At 45.0% G+C, this 19962-nt stretch overlaps 2 protein-coding genes and 1 long non-coding RNA gene across 3 annotated transcripts; 2 read left to right on the top strand and 1 right to left on the bottom strand.

Moving 5' to 3' along the window:
* The first annotated feature begins 1195 nt into the window (after positions 1–1195).
* LOC119266653 (G-type lectin S-receptor-like serine/threonine-protein kinase SD2-5) lies at positions 1196–2639 on the top strand. The gene is made up of 2 exons (XM_037547901.1): positions 1196–2215; positions 2324–2639. The coding sequence occupies exons 1-2, from the start codon at positions 1310–1312 to the stop codon at positions 2501–2503; spliced, it is 1086 nt and encodes a 361-aa protein (XP_037403798.1). The 5' UTR covers positions 1196–1309; the 3' UTR covers positions 2504–2639.
* Positions 2640–5357: 2718 nt separating this feature from the next.
* Positions 5358–5935, bottom strand: LOC119270942. The gene is made up of 2 exons (XR_005134377.1): positions 5656–5935; positions 5358–5578 (listed from the first exon to the last, which is right to left on the bottom strand). It is a non-coding gene; the product is annotated as an uncharacterized LOC119270942 (long non-coding RNA).
* A 5238-nt stretch (positions 5936–11173) lies between these two features.
* LOC119266647 (G-type lectin S-receptor-like serine/threonine-protein kinase SD2-5) lies at positions 11174–12617 on the top strand. Its single transcript, XM_037547893.1, has 2 exons — positions 11174–12193; positions 12302–12617. The coding sequence occupies exons 1-2, from the start codon at positions 11288–11290 to the stop codon at positions 12479–12481; spliced, it is 1086 nt and encodes a 361-aa protein (XP_037403790.1). The 5' UTR covers positions 11174–11287; the 3' UTR covers positions 12482–12617.
* The last annotated feature ends 7345 nt before the right edge of the window (positions 12618–19962 follow it).

Below are 19962 nucleotides of genomic sequence, written 5' to 3'. Positions count from 1 at the left end.
ACAGCAGCAGCGAGTGACAACCTCAGATTTGGCGCTACAAAATGTGTCACAAGGATCACAAGGTTTTGCCACCCTCGTCTGGACACAATCAAGAAGTTACGCGAGGTCGACATGGCTCCATACGGTTGACGGCATATGATAGCTAGGGCAGTCAACAAGGCCTCGAGCTGCTTCCAGCAATCACAATGCCCCAACCCAAGGGTACTTCTTGCAAAGTGATCTTCACTCTACATCACTGCTGCTGACTCAGATTCCAGATCTAAAGTGTTGCCACAAAGCATACGGCAGATTGGTAATGGAGAAAGATGTTTTTTTTTCATACGCCTCCCAAAATTAGGAGCCAGGTTCCATTATAATTATAACGGTACAGATCTCCAGAACAAAGAAACTGAAAACAAGGATGTGCAATCTGGGATTAAATACTCAATCTACCACTGTTATACGGTCTAATTATATTAGAAGTCTAGACGTATGTTATTGTTTCTTTTCGAAATGGACACAGAAGAGTTGCCTCATTCCGTACTAAGAGAGTTGAGATACATTAACAAGCAGCAAAAAAAAAGGCTCTGAGATACACAAGGGAAAAAATGTCTACTCTCCCGAGATGATATTTTGTCAAAAAGCATGTTTTATATGGTAGCACCTATGCAAGATTTGATCGCATTTTTCTGCCGTATTTGGCGATTTCTTACAGCCAAAATCATTAAACAACGCACTATACAGATGCCATTCCTTTTTTTTCACTTGAAGACGTACAGATATAATTCGAAAGGGACAAACAAGCAAACAAGTCGACAAGAATGTTAGGTTGTTTTATGCTGACCCTTGAATGATTCAGCAGACAGGTCATGTCCCTGTCTGCAATCTCCTACCACTCTAGGCTGTCTGGTCTGCTATCCCCTACCACTCTTCCAATCCGTTAGCTGTCAGTCTGTCACAGCCACAGGAGCCCTATCACAAGTTTGCAACTGAGATACTGGTTCAAGTTGACGGGCGCAATGAGAAATCATAACACAAATGGCAGTGGTGAGTACCTCTTCGGATCTCCACCTCCTGCCTCTCCTCCTCCCCATTGCCATCATATGGCCAGCCGCTATTCCGGTTGGAGCTCGTGAGAAGCTCGATCAGGGCGGGAAGATGCCCACTTGTGTGACGGTCGGTCAGGACGGGAAGGTGCACTTGTGTGCTACGATCAACCAAACAATATCGCCTACAGATGAAAGTCCCATGCCTGCACCCCCGCCCAAGGTAACACCTACGACTCCAAGTGTTGTGCCTGCACCAACAGCCAAGGTAACACCTACGGGCTATGGCCCCAAGTGCTCTGCCTGCAACTATTGGCCCAACAAGCATGAAAGTGAAATCCTCTTCTATAAGAAGAGTTGTTGCAATTTTAGCTACTGTAGGCGGCTTCATTTTTCTTTCCATCTTGTTCCTCATCAATTACTTTATACGTAAACGAAGAACACAACGACATCATGAGATGGAGGAGGAAGAGTTTGGGGAGCTACAAGGAACATCAATGAAGTTCACATTTCAACAGTTAAAAGCAGCAACTGAGCAATTCACAAACAAGCTCGGGGAAAGAGGATTTGGATCTGTTTTCAAGGGACGGCTCGCTGATGAAAGGATTGCAGTAAAACGTTTAGATCGAGCGGGTCAGGGCAAAAGGGAATTTTCTGCAGAGGTTCAGACAATTGGCAGCATTCATCATATTAATCTGGTGAGATTAATTGGTTTCTGTGCAGAGAAATCGCATAGGCTCTTGGTATATGAGTACATGCCAAATGGATCCTTGGACAGATGGATCTATTGTCGACATGACAAGGATTCACCTCCTCTAGATTGGAGCACACGGTGCAAGATTATCACTAACATAGCTAAGGGTCTCGCTTATCTTCATGAGGAGTGCATGAAAAAGATTGCCCATTTGGATGTCAAACCACAAAACATCCTCTTAGATAATGACTTCAATGCTAAACTTTCTGACTTTGGACTATGCAAGCTCATTGACAGGGATATGAGTCAAGTGTTTACCGGAATGAGAGGCACACCTGGATATTTAGCTCCTGAATGGTTGACATCGCAGATCACGGAAAAGGCCGATGTCTATAGCTTTGGTGTTGTGGTCATGGAAGTCATCAGTGGAAGAAAGAACCTCGACAATTCTCGATCCGAAGAGAGCATCCATCTCATCACGCAATTGCAGGAAAAGGTGAAGACTAATCGGTTGGTAGAATTGATTGACAATAAGAGTAACGATATGCTAGCACATAAGCAGGATGTAATTAAAATGATGAAGCTCGCAATGTGGTGTTTGCAGATTGATTGCAAAAGAAGGCCTAAAATGTCTGAGGTAGTCAAGGTCTTGGAAGGTGCCATGAATGCAGAGAGCAACATTGATCATAACTTTGTTGCAACAAATCAAGTGTATTTTGGCGCTGATGGAAATGTGGTCTCCTCGGTTCCACCTCTAGCTTCACATGTATCAGGTCCCAGGTGAAATGAGAAAATCTTGACAAGATAGACAATTAAATTATGAGAAGGACATGAGATATTCTTATGTAAAGCAAACGATAAGTCTGTTGTATCTTCTCAAATTACTATAATCTGAAGCCCCTTGTCTCAAGTTAATTTTACCTACAAAGTATTTCAATATTGCAAACCTTCTTGTTCTACAACAGCTGGACTGAATTTAGTCATTAGAATGTTCAATTTTTTCATGTAATGCAAGTCTGTTTTCAGATCAATTAATGCAGGTATTTTTCTAGTCATTGTAGTTGAAATTAACAACATGTTCCAAAATGCTCCCAGGATCCAACAAAGCAGAGAAATTGACAAAATGAATGGTATTTGGAAGTAGAAAAAATTACAAGTGCTTTAAATTTCTTCCAATTTCCAATGTGTTTTCCTTTCATAATAGGTTCTGCTATGCTTAGTAATGTGTATCGTATAAGGCATTTGATTTTTGAATCAGTTAGCATTTTGATACTCGTAAAGTGTATTGCATCATCATACGTTTGGATAGTTGGCCATGTCTCAAAGTTTGTAGATGGAAGTCAATCATGGTATGCTGCTCATCGATCTCTACTACTATGACCATGAGAATCCCCCTATTTACCAGGCTATATGGCATCAATTTCATGAGAATTTGACTATTAATAGAACTAGTCGGAAGTTGCTGCATACCACTCATGTGACTCAACCGTGCAGTGGATTAGCTGAATTCCCTCGGCAAGCTGTTCGTCAATCTCCAGTGGATCTCCTCAGTTCCACCTCTGGCCTCACATATATTAGGCCCAAGGTGAAATGAGACAATCCTGACATAGAAGCCAATTAGATTATGAGCAGGACATGAGAATTTCTTATGTAAAGCAACTGACATGTCTGTTGTATCTTCTCGAATTATTACAATATGAGGCCCAACTTTACTTGAAAAATAGTTCAACATTGCAAACCTTGTTGTTCTACAGCGGCTGGACTGAATTTGTGCATTAGAATCAATGTTTTAAATAGCGGGCTATGGAAAATAGCGACGGGCCTTCAAATCAGCTATAGCGGGCTAAAGCGGGCTATAGCGGGCTATTTGTGAAGACGATCATTTAGCGGCATCCTGCTGAAAAGGCTATAGCGGAGCTATAGCCGGCTATTTAAAACTATGATTAGAATGTGTGTAATGCATGTCTATTTTGAGATCAACTAACGCTACCTGTTACCGGACATCAGATTTGACGACAATCTGAAAAGTAATAGCACTAGTCAAGACTCAAGAGGTGCAGTCGATTATCTGAATTAGTCCCAGCCGTTGCCGGGTGCTGAATCGTTGCACAAGTGATCGATTGGCAGCAGGATTCCCAAATCTGTACTAGGCGCAGATGATTCCTAAATCTGTGGTGAACCATAGCGAACATCCAGTACAAATAGGAAGAAGGTTCACATTTCCTGATGCGGCGGGGTGGCGGAGGAGGTAGACAGCAGCGGCAGCGGCTGACGGGAAGAGATGCGCAACTAGGGCAGAGTGGCGGCCTGCCACAATAAGCGCAGGGGCGAGACCAGAAGCCACCGCCGGAGCGCCGCCAAGAAGTGTGATGGGGCGGGGAAGGAAGGGGAGGGATATCTTTTTTGTTTTCTTTTTGAGGGAAGTGGCGCGGCTTGCTCTCTCTCTGAACTGAACTGAACTGAACTGAACTGGTATTAATCAGGTTCAAACTGCCATGTTTTGATGTGTTGACATGGCAATATATTTTACAGATTCCTAGTACTCCCTCCATTTTTATATACAAGGTCACAAACTTATTTACAGGTACCAAGGTAAAAATCAATGCTATGTTTAAGTCAATGTTGCAAGCTAGCTTGTCATCTTGTTTGTCGTGTTAATTAATGTGGTTTTTTCTCTCACACGCACAACAAGCCAACCCTCTTACTCCTTGTTGGTTGATTAATGTTGGCAATGCAAGCTAACATTCTCACTCCCGTATGCACACAAGGGATATTAATGTCCTCGGGTACTAGTAGGCAAACGCCATCAATTTTGCCTCGATTAATGTTAGTGGCCTTGTGTAGTTGTAAATTGTAATTTTGATAGTGACCTTGTATACGAAAATGGAGGAAGTATTATTAATTTTCATATAGTTCAAGCTAGGGATTAAATTTGTAACACCAACCTGCTGCCATCTGTCCTGTTGTCCCTTATGCATGCTTGTGCAGAGCTTTGCAAGGTCAGAGACTGCATATTATTATCTGGATTCTGGAACTGTAGAGCGTCTTGCAGACATCCCCTGACAATAAAATTTCAGAGACAAGAACTGGTTAGGTTAGCTTCAATAGACTCTTTTTTATAGAGCTTATCATTGTCATTGATTGACCAGCATGAGTCCAACACTAATGAGATAGAAAAAAACACCTCAGCTGACAATATTGCTCGATTTCCTCGGAGAAGCGGAAAATAAGGCTCGAACCAATCTTGAACCGTCACAAGAAAAAAACTGTAAAATGCTACATATATATGGGATTCGGTTGCTCCTTTTCACCACTATAGGTAACTAACAATGTTGGCAGTTGGTGGGGCAAATTTATTTGTTTCACTGGCCGTTCGAGGATTTTGGTCGATTTTTCAATCCAAAGAGTTAAGACTTTTTGAGCTTGCAAAGCTGTTTGCTCTGTCTGGAGCTACACGAACAATGGACGAATGGAAGGAACAGACCTGCAAAGTAGTAGTTGGAAGGTGTACAGGGCAGGAGGTAGCTGCCGTTCCTATCCTGTGACACTGGCAGCCACAATCTCTTCCCAAGGCTATCCTTTTGGAGGATACTTCTCAGTCTTGAGAAAGAGACTTGTGGGAAAGTAACCTGAGAGAATTTCCGAAAGGTATGCAGGTATTTTTTATTGTGAAGTACCCAGATTTGTTCAGTAGCCACTAGCCACACACACACTGTTGGTGTATAAATAATGTAATTAGAGGACTTCGTAGGGTCTAAAATATAAAGTGTACAAACAAAATATAACTCAGAATAGAGATTTATCCCCATCCTTGTCCTTCAGGCTTCAGATGCCATACTTGTGTAGTTCGTCGTCCCTACTGAAGAACTGACATGTGAGCTGCTCACCATGACACTATTGTACGAATGACCAATTGACGCGGGAGAAGTTAGTTACCTCTATTCGACGAGGATTAAGTGGGTATGAGACCGAAGAAGACGGCGGCGAGGCGTCCCCATGGCCATGGGGCCCTCTCCGGAGTCCGGCGATTAGGAGCGGCGGGGCGTCGCGCGCGCCTGCAGATGGGATGCGGCGCAAAGACGTGGTACTAGGGATGGAGGATTTCGAGGCCAGCAACGGCGGCGGCGCGTCTGGCACGGTGCAGTTCGCCGGCGCCAGCGTCGCGGCGGATGAGGGCACCGCCGGCCGGCTAGTCCGCTTGGAGTGAGGGGATGAGGACGGCCCGGTAGTCCAGTACGCAGCCGAGCCCACCAAATGTGGCGGACAGAAGAAACGGCTTCATTAGCTAGCTTGGGCCTCAATCTGAGCCGCGAAACTTTGATTGAGTGCCAGCGGAAATCCTCAACCAAATCGGGTCACCCCATCCATCCGACGGACACCGATGCGAGAGATGGCCATTCAAAGATATCCACATATATTTTAAACCGGGTTTCAACAACTAGACGAATTACATCTACATCGGATGATTTTCATGCAAACCGAAGAACATTCATTACATTTCGGGGAGTTTTCATATAAAAAAAAGAGGAACCATACCAAAACCTAGCCTACGGCGACGCCCGGTCATCCAAGTCCTTATTATTCCCTTCCAACGACCGTCTCCTCCTCTGCCGTCTCCATGAGTGGCGGCGAGTGAAAGTGCAGTCGCTGACGAGAAAGAGTAGAAAATGGGAGACGGGCCGGCCCATTTGGGAGTCGAGCCCCCGCCACCTCCCATGCCTTACTCATCCTCGTCGGAGTCCGCGACCCGTCCATCATCACTGGACATGAGGTCCATGATGGAAGTGGAGGGCCCGACACACTCGCCATCCCACCGGTGCAGCCAAATAGTGTTTCGTGATGCATCGGATGCGCAACTGGCGGTGTTCTCATCCGCGATTGCCTGCGCAGCCAGCGCCACATCTGCATCCGGCTGTGCCGCCTGTATGTTGCAAGTGACGACTTAAGCGCCGGCGCCCTGGTATAGCACCTACTGCTTAGCGACAAAGTTAGCGTTTCGCCACGACCATGGCCTCCACAGCCTCCTTGCTCGCGAGCTTGCCGTAGTTCTGGCCCTCCGCTAGCTGTTGTTGCTAGAGGAGGAACAAATTGTAGCGTTGTTCCTCCTGCGCCTGCCGGAATGCCCACATAGGAGGGGGCACCGTCTGCTCCTCGACCATGATGGCGTTGAACTGCGCATGTGCCTACTCCATCCTTAAGCCGGCATGCACCAGCGTGGGCTCCAACGAGGAGTCATCATGGGAGTCAGCCTCTATCGTGGGTTCATCGTCGGAGACCTCCGAAGAGCTGGCCGGCATGTCGGCCTCTAACCGCCTGGCACAATGGCTCTGTTAGGCGGCTGCAAGGATGGCCACCTCGTGCTTTTGCTATGTCGAGAGGCTCTCCCATAGAGCGTTCCCGCTCGCGGTTATGGTGGATGTGGTGCATGGGAGAAAGATGTGGAGCGGATGGGTTGTTGTGTGAGTCGGGTGTGGCCGCCTTTAAATAGTGGGGTATCGGCGAGGCTAAGCGTCCAAGTGCGTCAATGCGGCGCCGGAGTTGGTTTCTCGGCCGGCGAGCCGACAGATGTAGGGACGAGAACTTTGAACGGGCGTGGTAGATATCCGTCCCGTCCCGTCTAGTAAATGTATCTCCAAATTGAACATGCAAGGACACCAGGGACGTGGCGTGGGCGGCGCCCTTGGTTGCCGAGCCGCTTTAATGTTGGCGCCCTCGAGAGGTCACGTCCGCTATGGGTTGGCGTTAAGGCGGAGCGGTCGCTCTAGAGCAGCATGAATGTGTACTGACGTGGGCGTGGATAGCAGTCCAGACGCCCGCAAAGCCCTGCAGTTTGTTTTCTGTTTGCGGGAAAATGTACATCCGGACCGGTCAACAGGCCGATATAGGACCACGTTGGATGGCAAACATGCCCGGATCATGCAGTCCGGACAGTTGCGAGCGATCTGAGGGCCGGCGTTGGACACACCCTTATTTACTTATTGGAAGAAATGGTGAAGACCCCTGGACGAAATCACTGTTTCAACCTTTTCATAATCTTTGGGCACAAAACGACCTCTCGTAAAAATTATTTCACGATCCAACTCTTTTGAGAAACGCCTTAAACCATGGCGTTTCTTGAAAATATGGAAATGTCAGACACTCTGGTATTGGTAACCACCCTAGTCAAATTTGGAGGGGCATATTGGAAGGCCGAGGCACTCTCAAACAAGGGCTCATCGAGAGGATTGGAAACGGTGAAACGAGAAACATTTGGACCGAGAATTGGTTACCACGTGATGAAATGATGCGTCCTTATGGCTGTTTGACTCCTAATCTGCCAACTTTTTTCTCTGAGCTTATTGATTCCACATCAGCCACATGGAATGTCCAACGAATACGAGAGGTTTTCTTGCCTATGAATGTTCCCATCATCTTAAGAATACCTTTATCTACACGAAATATAGAGGACTTTTGGTGCTCACTTTTCTGTGAAGTTGGCATACAGAATGTTAGTACCTACAAGGGAGTGCAGGGAAGCGTGGTTGAATGGTTCGGCCAGGTGTTCAGGAAGCAATAGAGACGAGGGAGTCTGGAAAATTTTGTGAAAAATTCAAGTTCAAGTGAAGATCTGTATGTTCTTAGGGAGGCTGTGTAAGCAATCATAACCGACCGATGATGGCTCACTGATACATGTTACGAACTAGTTCCTGTGGGCTGTGCGGAGCACCAAATTCATGGTGCCACTCCTTGGTCGAATGCACTACATCTAGATGTACCTGGCCCTTAGTTGATGATGAAATGGGCCAAGCGCTGGCGGTCACCACTGAACCAAGCGCCAAGCATTGGCTGTTTACACAGATAGAGTCATTATCTCATATGCTCTTTGTCAAGCTTGCATTCACCCTCTGGGCCATCTGGTCAACAAGAAAAAATGCGATTCATGAAAGCATTTTCCAAAATCCGCAAATAGCGCACTTTTTCATCGGGAGGTTCATTGATGAGTTGGATATTATCAACTCCAAGAAGCCAAGTAACTCAACCCCGGTCACTGTCATCACCTCCACAAATGCTCAAAAGCGGCCAGAGGCGCCTCCTCCGAACTTTTCTAAGATTCAGGTCGATGCAGGCATCAGACCCGGGAGGGGAGGTTCGGGGGCCGTGGTCTGCTGTGATAATGGTGGGGTTTGCTTAGGTAGCTCAGCTCTAGTCACCAAAGGAGTTGATGATCCAGCGATCGTGGAAGCCATGACATGTCGTGAGGAACTGTGCTTAGCAGAAGACCTACAGATCAAGCAGTTCATCATAGCCTTTAACCAGAGAAATCAAGGCAGATATGGAGCCATCATTAACAAGATCAAAAGCGCAAGCTACACCATTTACTTGTATATTTATGTTTGAAGGTCATGCTTCTAATTTTGAAGCACACAGTTTAGCTAATTTTTTCCTTACTTTAGCTCCAGGGTAGCGGCGTGTGTCGTTTGGCCAACAATGTAGTTTCGATCCCACATTATGTGGATTTTGGTGAATGAAGCCGGGCTTTTACCCCAAAAAAACCTGCTGTCGCGCCTTCCCGTAACACCGTCATAATACCGCACACTGGTCACTTAGGCGTCAGCACACACCGCAGGCTCCCCTACATACCTGTGCTATTATGTTGGCATATCTAACATCATGTGTCTGCCCCCACATTATATAAGAGGCGTATGATACAAGTGTCCTATAAAAACAGGATTCCATACCCTGTCTATACAGAGTACGACTTCAAATCCAACTGTAACCTAGCTTGTACACAACAATCGACACAACTCCAACAGCTAGTGACCTGTCAAAAACAGTGACGTGATTTTGATTTAAGCCTTCCACGAAAAAAGTAATTAGCACGAAAGGATACTCTAGTCTACATTCTACAGCAAAAGGGACTAACTGCAGCTGCAGCTGCTAGCAGACAAGTTGTGTTCCGGAACAAGTGGTGGATGTTGGCTTTACAAGTCTGTGGATTGATATGACTACACGAGGTCCGAGTTGCTGTTCTCCAGACGTACTAGAGAAGTAGAGATAAAATGAAATCAAGAGGTGCGTGTGGAATACGTACGTACACTCTTTCCATGCCGACCAGGGAACCGAGATAACGAGGCTTCAGCCTGTCTTTTTGGCTGATTGGCTAAACATATAGATGACGGATTACAAGCAAGTCATTTTGGCACCAAGTCCTCAATCAGGTACCGCGCAGCTTCCTCCCAGCGTGATCTTGTGATCCAGAGTGATTTCCACTCTATGAAACAGCAGCAGCGAGTGACAACCTCAGATTTGGCGCTACAAAATGTGTCACAAGGATCACAAGGTTTTGCCACCCTCGTCTGGACACAATCAAGAAGTTACGCGAGGTCGACATGGCTCCATACGGTTGACGGCATATGATAGCTAGGGCAGTCAACAAGGCCTCGAGCTGCTTCCAGCAATCACAATGCCCCAACCCAAGGGTACTTCTTGCAAAGTGATCTTCACTCTACATCACTGCTGCTGACTCAGATTCCAGATCTAAAGTGTTGCCACAAAGCATACGGCAGATTGGTAATGGAGAAAGATGTTTTTTTTTCATACGCCTCCCAAAATTAGGAGCCAGGTTCCATTATAATTATAACGGTACAGATCTCCAGAACAAAGAAACTGAAAACAAGGATGTGCAATCTGGGATTAAATACTCAATCTACCACTGTTATACGGTCTAATTATATTAGAAGTCTAGACGTATGTTATTGTTTCTTTTCGAAATGGACACAGAAGAGTTGCCGCATTCCGTACTAAGAGAGTTGAGATACATTAACAAGCAGCAAAAAAAAAAGGCTCTGAGATACACAAGGGAAAAAATGTCTACTCTCCCGAGATGATATTTTGTCAAAAAGCATGTTTTATATGGTAGCACCTATGCAAGATTTGATCGCATTTTTCTGCCGTATTTGGCGATTTCTTACAGCCAAAATCATTAAACAACGCACTATACAGATGCCATTCCTTTTTTTTCACTTGAAGACGTACAGATATAATTCGAAAGGGACAAACAAGCAAACAAGTCGACAAGAATGTTAGGTTGTTTTATGCTGACCCTTGAATGATTCAGCAGACAGGTCATGTCCCTGTCTGCAATCTCCTACCACTCTAGGCTGTCTGGTCTGCTATCCCCTACCACTCTTCCAATCCGTTAGCTGTCAGTCTGTCACAGCCACAGGAGCCCTATCACAAGTTTGCAACTGAGATACTGGTTAAAGTTGACGGGCGCAATGAGAAATCATAACACAAATGGCAGTGGTGAGTACCTCTTCGGATCTCCGCCTCCTGCCTCTCCTCCTCCCCATTGCCATCATATGGCCAGCCGCTATTCCGGTTGGAGCTCGTGAGAAGCTCGATCAGGGCGGGAAGATGCCCACTTGTGTGACGGTCGGTCAGGACGGGAAGGTGCACTTGTGTGCTACGATCAACCAAACAATATCGCCTACAGATGAAAGTCCCATGCCTGCACCCCCGCCCAAGGTAACACCTACGACTCCAAGTGTTGTGCCTGCACCAACAGCCAAGGTAACACCTACGGGCTATGGCCCCAAGTGCTCTGCCTGCAACTATTGGCCCAACAAGCATGAAAGTGAAATCCTCTTCTATAAGAAGAGTTGTTGCAATTTTAGCTACTGTAGGCGGCTTCATTTTTCTTTCCATCTTGTTCCTCATCAATTACTTTATACGTAAACGAAGAACACAACGACATCATGAGATGGAGGAGGAAGAGTTTGGGGAGCTACAAGGAACATCAATGAAGTTCACATTTCAACAGTTAAAAGCAGCAACTGAGCAATTCACAAACAAGCTCGGGGAAAGAGGATTTGGATCTGTTTTCAAGGGACGGCTCGCTGATGAAAGGATTGCAGTAAAACGTTTAGATCGAGCGGGTCAGGGCAAAAGGGAATTTTCTGCAGAGGTTCAGACAATTGGCAGCATTCATCATATTAATCTGGTGAGATTAATTGGTTTCTGTGCAGAGAAATCGCATAGGCTCTTGGTATATGAGTACATGCCAAATGGATCCTTGGACAGATGGATCTATTGTCGACATGACAAGGATTCACCTCCTCTAGATTGGAGCACACGGTGCAAGATTATCACTAACATAGCTAAGGGTCTCGCTTATCTTCATGAGGAGTGCATGAAAAAGATTGCCCATTTGGATGTCAAACCACAAAACATCCTCTTAGATAATGACTTCAATGCTAAACTTTCTGACTTTGGACTATGCAAGCTCATTGACAGGGATATGAGTCAAGTGTTTACCGGAATGAGAGGCACACCTGGATATTTAGCTCCTGAATGGTTGACATCACAGATCACGGAAAAGGCCGATGTCTATAGCTTTGGTGTTGTGGTCATGGAAATCATTAGTGGAAGAAAGAACCTCGACAATTCTCGATCCGAAGAGAGCATCCATCTCATCACGCAATTGCAGGAAAAGGTGAAGACTAATCGGTTGGTAGAATTGATTGACAATAAGAGTAACGATATGCTAGCACATAAGCAGGATGTAATTAAAATGATGAAGCTCGCAATGTGGTGTTTGCAGATTGATTGCAAAAGAAGGCCTAAAATGTCTGAGGTAGTCAAGGTCTTGGAAGGTGCCATGAATGCAGAGAGCAACATTGATCATAACTTTGTTGCAACAAATCAAGTGTATTTTGGCGCTGATGGAAATGTGGTCTCCTCGGTTCCACCTCTAGCTTCACATGTATCAGGTCCCAGGTGAAATGAGAAAATCTTGACAAGATAGACAATTAAATTATGAGAAGGACATGAGATATTCTTATGTAAAGCAAACGATAAGTCTGTTGTATCTTCTCAAATTACTATAATCTGAAGCCCCTTGTCTCAAGTTAATTTTACCTACAAAGTATTTCAATATTGCAAACCTTCTTGTTCTACAACAGCTGGACTGAATTTAGTCATTAGAATGTTCAATTTTTTCATGTAATGCAAGTCTGTTTTCAGATCAATTAATGCAGGTATTTTTCTAGTCATTGTAGTTGAAATTAACAACATGTTCCAAAATGCTCCCAGGATCCAACAAAGCAGAGAAATTGACAAAATGAATGGTATTTGGAAGTAGAAAAAAATTACAAGTGCTTTAAATTTCTTCCAATTTCCAATGTGTTTTCCTTTCATAATAGGTTCTGCTATGCTTAGTAATGTGTATCGTATAAGGCATCTGATTTTTGAATCAGTTAGCATTTTGATACTCGTAAAGTGTATTGCATCATCATACGTTTGGATAGTTGGCCATGTCTCAAAGTTTGTAGATGGAAGTCAATCATGGTATGCTGCTCATCGATCTCTACTACTATGACCATGAGAATCCCCCTATTTACCAGGCTATATGGCATCAATTTCATGAGAATTTGACTATTAATAGAACTAGTCGGAAGTTGCTGCATACCACTCATGTGACTCAACCGTGCAGTGGATTAGCTGAATTCCCTCGGCAAGCTGTTCGTCAATCTCCAGTGGATCTCCTCAGTTCCACCTCTGGCCTCACATATATTAGGCCCAAGGTGAAATGAGACAATCCTGACATAGAAGCCAATTAGATTATGAGCAGGACATGAGAATTTCTTATGTAAAGCAACTGACATGTCTGTTGTATCTTCTCGAATTATTACAATATGAGGCCCAACTTTACTTGAAAAATAGTTCAACATTGCAAACCTTGTTGTTCTACAGCGGCTGGACTGAATTTGTGCATTAGAATCAATGTTTTAAATAGCGGGCTATGGAAAATAGCGACGGGCCTTCAAATCAGCTATAGCGGGCTAAAGCGGGCTATAGCGGGCTAAAGCGGGCTATAGCGGGCTGTTTGTGAAGACGATCATTTAGCGGCATCCTGCTGAAAAGGCTATAGCTCCGCTATAGCCGGCTATTTAAAACTATGATTAGAATGTGTGTAATGCATGTCTATTTTGAGATCAACTAACGCTACCTGTTACCGGACATCAGATTTGACGACAATCTGAAAAGTAATAGCACTAGTCAAGACTCAAGAGGTGCAGTCGATTATCTGAATTAGTCCCAGCCGTTGCCGGGTGCTGAATCGTTGCACAAGTGATCGATTGGCAGCAGGATTCCCAAATCTGTACTAGGCGCAGATGATTCCTAAATCTGTGGTGAACCATAGCGAACATCCAGTACAAATAGGAAGAAGGTTCACATTTCCTGATGCGGCGGGGTGGCGGAGGAGGTAGACAGCAGCGGCAGCGGCTGACGGGAAGAGATGCGCAACTAGGGCAGAGTGGCGGCCTGCCACAATAAGCGCAGGGGCGAGACCAGAAGCCACCGCCGGAGCGCCGCCAAGAAGTGTGATGGGGCGGGGAAGGAAGGGGAGGGATATCTTTTTTGTTTTCTTTTTGAGGGAAGTGGCGCGGCTTGCTCTCTCTCTGAACTGAACTGAACTGAACTGAACTGGTATTAATCAGGTTCAAACTGCCATGTTTTGATGTGTTGACATGGCAATATATTTTACAGATTCCTAGTACTCCCTCCATTTTTATATACAAGGTCACAAACTTATTTACAGGTACCAAGGTAAAAATCAATGCTATGTTTAAGTCAATGTTGCAAGCTAGCTTGTCATCTTGTTTGTCGTGTTAATTAATGTGGTTTTTTCTCTCACACGCACAACAAGCCAACCCTCTTACTCCTTGTTGGTTGATTAATGTTGGCAATGCAAGCTAACATTCTCACTCCCGTATGCACACAAGGGATATTAATGTCCTCGGGTACTAGTAGGCAAACGCCATCAATTTTGCCTCGATTAATGTTAGTGGCCTTGTGTAGTTGTAAATTGTAATTTTGATAGTGACCTTGTATACGAAAATGGAGGAAGTATTATTAATTTTCATATAGTTCAAGCTAGGGATTAAATTTGTAACACCAACCTGCTGCCATCTGTCCTGTTGTCCCTTATGCATGCTTGTGCAGAGCTTTGCAAGGTCAGAGACTGCATATTATTATCTGGATTCTGGAACTGTAGAGCGTCTTGCAGACATCCCCTGACAATAAAATTTCAGAGACAAGAACTGGTTAGGTTAGCTTCAATAGACTCTTTTTATAGAGCTTATCATTGTCATTGATTGACCAGCATGAGTCCAACACTAATGAGATAGAAAAAAACACCTCAGCTGACAATATTGCTCGATTTCCTCGGAGAAGCGGAAAATAAGGCTCGAACCAATCTTGAACCGTCACAAGAAAAAAACTGTAAAATGCTACATATATATGGGATTCGGTTGCTCCTTTTCACCACTATAGGTAACTAACAATGTTGGCAGTTGGTGGGGCAAATTTATTTGTTTCACTGGCCGTTCGAGGATTTTGGTCGATTTTTCAATCCAAAGAGTTAAGACTTTTTGAGCTTGCAAAGCTGTTTGCTCTGTCTGGAGCTACACGAACAATGGACGAATGGAAGGAACAGACCTGCAAAGTAGTAGTTGGAAGGTGTACAGGGCAGGAGGTAGCTGCCGTTCCTATCCTGTGACACTGGCAGCCACAATCTCTTCCCAAGGCTATCCTTTTGGAGGATACTTCTCAGTCTTGAGAAAGAGACTTGTGGGAAAGTAACCTGAGAGAATTTCCGAAAGGTATGCAGGTATTTTTTATTGTGAAGTACCCAGATTTGTTCAGTAGCCACTAGCCACACACACTGTTGGTGTATAAATAATGTAATTAGAGGACTTCGTAGGGTCTAAAATATAAAGTGTACAAACAAAATATAACTCAGAACAGAGAGACTGGATCGGTGAGGAACGATCCAGAATTCCCCCAAATCCTCTTCGTGCCATCTCCAATCCCTAGCCCAAATCTTACAAATCCCACATGATTTTCATCATGGCATCAGGGCAGGTTAATCTGATGTGATTTTGATCTTGGTGGCGGCTGATTGAGGCGCTGTGTCGCCGTGATTTCTGGCTGTGGGTGTTGGTTGCTGCGCACCCATCTCCATCGTACGCCGGCGGCCGCCGTTCTCTAGAAGCTGCGGAAGGAGCGCCGCCACCGGCGTACTGTTGCCTGCCGCATCGCCGACCACCGTCTGGTGCGGCTGCGCTGGATGCTGGATGCTTGGGCTGGTCCATCAGGAAATTACTTGGTAATGCTGCGTCACCCATGTCCAAGCAGTAAGCTAGCTTGTTAGGTGTCCGATTGATTGCAAGGCTAGCTGATTGATAGTGGTGCGTGTTGGGTAAAGTAGTAATTTCAAAATTTTCCTACGCACACGCAAGATCATGGTGATGCATAGCAACAAGAGGGGAGAGTATGATCTACGTACCCTTGTAGATCGCAACGGAAGCGTTGATACAACGTAGAGGAAGTAGTCGTACGTCTTCTTCCCGATCCGACCGATCGAAGCACCGTTACTCCGGCGCCTCCGAGTTCTTAGCACACGTACAGCTCGATGACGCTCCCCGGGCTCCGATCCAGCAAAGCTTCGGGGATGAGTTCCGTCAGCACAACAGCGTGGTGACGATGATGATGTTCTACCGACGCAGGGCTTCGCCTAAGCACTACAACGATATGACCGAGGTGGAATATGGTGGCAGGGGGCACCGCACACGGCTAAGGAACGATCACGAGGATCAACTTGTGTGTTCTAGGGTGCCCCTTGTCTCAGTATATAAAGGAGCCAGGGAGAGGGGGCGGCCGGCCAAGGTGGGCGCGCCAAGGGGGAGTCCTACTCCCACCGGGAGTAGGACTCCTAATTGGACAAGGAGAGAGGGGAAAGAGGTGGAAGAGAGGAAGGAAAGGGGGGGGGGCGCCGCCCCCCTTCCCTTGTCCTATTCGGACTAGGAAGGGGAGGGGCGCGCGGCCACCTCTTTCCTCCTTCTCTCTTCTCCCTCAAGGCCCATGTAGGCCCAATAAACCCCGGGGGGGTTCCGGTAACCCCCCCGGTACTCCGGAAAAATGACGATTTCACCCGGAACGATTTCGATGTCCAAATATAGGCTTCCAATATATCAATATTTACGTATCGACCATTTCGAGACTCCTCGTCATGTCCGTGATCACATCTGGGACTCCGAACAGACTTCAGTACATCAAAAATGCATAAACTCATAATAACTGTCATCGTAACTTTAAGCGTGCGGACCCTACGGTTCGAGAACAATGTAGACATGACTGAGACACATCTCCGGTCAATAACCACTAGCGGGACCTGGATGCCCATATTGGCTCCTACATATTCTACGAAGATCTTTATCGGTCAGACCGCATAACAACATACGTTGTTCCCTTTGTCATCGGTATGTTACTTGCCCGAGATTCGATCATCGGTATCCAATACCTAGTTCAATCTCGTTACCGGCAAGTCTCTTTACTCGTTCCGTAATACATCATCTCACAACTAACATATTAGTTGTAATGCTTGCAAGGCTTATGCGATGTGCATTACCGAGAGGGCCCAGAGATACCTCTCCGACAATCGGAGTGACAAATCCTAATCTCGAAATATGCCAACCCAACATCTATCTTTGGAGACACCTGTATTACTCCTTTATAATCACCCAGTTACGTTGTGACGTTTGGTAGCACCCAAATTGTTCCTCTGGTAAACGGGAGTTGCATAATCTCATAGTCATAGGAACATGTATAAGTCATGAAGAAAGCAATAGCAATATACTAAACGATCGGGTGCTAAGCTAATGGAATGGGTCATGTCAATCAGATCATTCAACTAATGATGTGATCCCATTAATCAAATAACAACTATTTTGTCTATGGTTAGGAAACATAACCATCTTTGATTAATGAGCTAGTCAAGTAGAGGCATACTAGTGACACTCTGTTTGTCTATGTATTCACACATGTATTATGTTTCCGGTTAATACAATTCTAGCATGAATAAAAAACATTTATCATGATATAAGAAAATAAATAATAACTTTATTATTGCCTCTAGGGCATATTTCCTTCAGTGCGTGCATCTGGTGCCTCTCCTGGTCTAGTTCCGTGAGATTTGGTCAGGCGTGCATACAAGTACAGTTCACTTTTCTTTGTCACTGCATTTGGTCATATGTGTGAGAAGAAAATAGTGCGTGCGCCTTCCTCTGGACAATTGTGATGCCGCCGGAAAGCTCGTATTGCTCTGTGGCCGGATTAAAATACTCTGCTCGTGCCTGTGTGCATTTGAGAGCAACTCGTAGAAGTACATCTACTTGCCATCAACATTTTGTACTAGTGTATTGTTGCTAGCGGAGTGCTGCAAAATCAAGTCCTGTGTGACTAGCTCCTGTTTGGGTTGTAGTGAGTCATCGCAGATCTAACCAAGGAGAAATCAGGGGATTCTAGTGTGGATAAGTTGTATGAGATTTTAAGCAAAGTATTTGAGCAGCAACAGCAACAACTCAAAGTGGTTCCTGAAGCAATCAAGTATGCACTTGAGCCTAATCCAGTAAAGTTGGCTGGACCGAGCAATTACATCAGCTGGGCACGTCATGCCCAGTTAATTCTGAGTTCTCATGGCTATGAAGAATTGCTTAGTGCTGACGAAGAGAAACTGAAAAGTGGCACTAGCACAAAACAGATTAATGATAGAGTGTTGGTCTGGTTATTAGGAAGCATGGAACCACCTATTCGAGAACAAGTTGAGACTATGACTACTATATTTGAAGTGTGGAAAGCTTTGGAGAAGCAATTTTCAGGAAAGTCAAATAAGATGCAAGCTACTCGCATCATGCATGAGTTGACTAACTTGAAGCAAGGCTCAAAATCAGTGACTGAGTATGCAGGTGAGATGAAGAGATTGTACAGGGAGTTGCATTATTACCACCCTTTTGAGCCTGTTGACAAGAATGACATGGCTGTTCACCATACCTGGTTTGAACCGTTTGTGGGCAAGCTCTTCCTCAATGGCCTAAATCAGGAGTTTGATCTTCGTCGTCAGCTTATATTCTCCAAGACTGAATGGCTAAGCCTTGACGATATCATTTCCAGTGTGATTGAGGAGGAGACTCGTCTTGCTCAACCCAAGGAGCATGGTCAAGAAAAATTAGATGCACGTGCAGCCCTATCCATACAAGCTCGTCGTGCTCCTAAGTCCTTTGGTAAAATAGATAAAAGCAAACTTTTTTGCAACCATTGCAAAAGGCCTGGACACACAAAGGATGCATGCTTTGAGCTGCATGGCTATCCAACTTGGTGGGAAAAAGGAAAGTCTCAGCCAGGGGGAGGTCAGGGAGCTCATAAAAGACAAGCTAACCTCACTACATCCAAGGGGGAGGTACCGGTGATAGATGTGCGAGCTCTTGAGGATTTCACCTCCAAGCTTAGACTCTCAGAAGACTTGTCTTCCTCCCAGGATTCCTCTAAAGTTGAATCTAGTTTCCATGCTACTTCAAACAAAGGTATGACACCTCACTAGGCCCACAATTTTACAACACAATCAAAATCTTGGATTATTGATACAGGAGCTACAAACCACATGACAGGAGCTTTAAATATATTCACTTCCTATACACCTTGTTCAGGTAAGGACAAGGTACGTGTAGCTGATGGATCCATGGCACCTATCACAGGACGTGGATCTGTTAGGTGCACCAAGACATTGTCCTTATCTCCTGTCTTGCATGTTCCTAATTTTCCAGTCAACCTCTTGTCAGTTAGCTCTATTACTAAATCTCTCAATTGTAGAGGTTGGTTTGATCCTACTTGTTGTGCTTTTCAGGAGCTAGGGACAGGGAGACTATTGGGGACTGGGACCGTACATGATGGACTCTACTATCTTGATGAAGGAAGTGATGAAGTTTCTTTTGCGTTATGCTTGTCTCCTAGTCAAGAACTACTACTATACCATCGCAGGCTTGGGCATCTCTCTTTTGCTGCACTGTTTCGTATTTACCCCTCTCTTTTCAAATTGTGTCCTAGGAAGATCCTTGTATGTGATGCTTGTGAATTGGCTAAACATACAAGGGGTTCATATCCTAGTATAGTATTAAGAAGTGGCAAACCATTTGAAATGATTCACTCAGATGTTTGGGGACCCTGTGAGGTTCGTTCAATTTCTGGGCATCGATGGTTTGTAACTTTTATCGATTGCTTTAGTCGCTACACTTGGCTTTATCTCCTGAAGCATAAGAGTGATGTGTGCTCGGTTTTTAAAGATTTATGTGCTCTTATTAAAAATCAACATGGGGCAACTATTAAAATCTTACGATCAGACAATGGTACGGAATATATTAACCA

Source organism: Triticum dicoccoides, chromosome 3A (assembly GCF_002162155.2).
Source record: "Triticum dicoccoides isolate Atlit2015 ecotype Zavitan chromosome 3A, WEW_v2.0, whole genome shotgun sequence".
Classification (NCBI taxonomy): Eukaryota; Viridiplantae; Streptophyta; class Magnoliopsida; order Poales; family Poaceae; genus Triticum; species Triticum dicoccoides.
Note: the sequence above shows the minus strand (reverse complement) of the source record. Positions and strands in the feature narration are given on the sequence as shown.

What these genes read in the sequence shown, in the direction of transcription:
- LOC119266647 (XM_037547893.1), top strand. Translation starts at nt 11,288, where the DNA reads ATGGCCCCAAGTGCTCTGCCTGCAACTATTGGCCCAACAAGCATGAAA. An exon ending in TCACGCAATTGCAGGAAAAG is followed by an intron (nt 12,194 to 12,301) that starts GTGAAGACTAAT and finishes TGGTGTTTGCAG; the next exon opens with ATTGATTGCAAAAGAAGGCC.
- LOC119266653 (XM_037547901.1), top strand. Translation starts at nt 1,310, where the DNA reads ATGGCCCCAAGTGCTCTGCCTGCAACTATTGGCCCAACAAGCATGAAA. An exon ending in TCACGCAATTGCAGGAAAAG is followed by an intron (nt 2,216 to 2,323) that starts GTGAAGACTAAT and finishes TGGTGTTTGCAG; the next exon opens with ATTGATTGCAAAAGAAGGCC.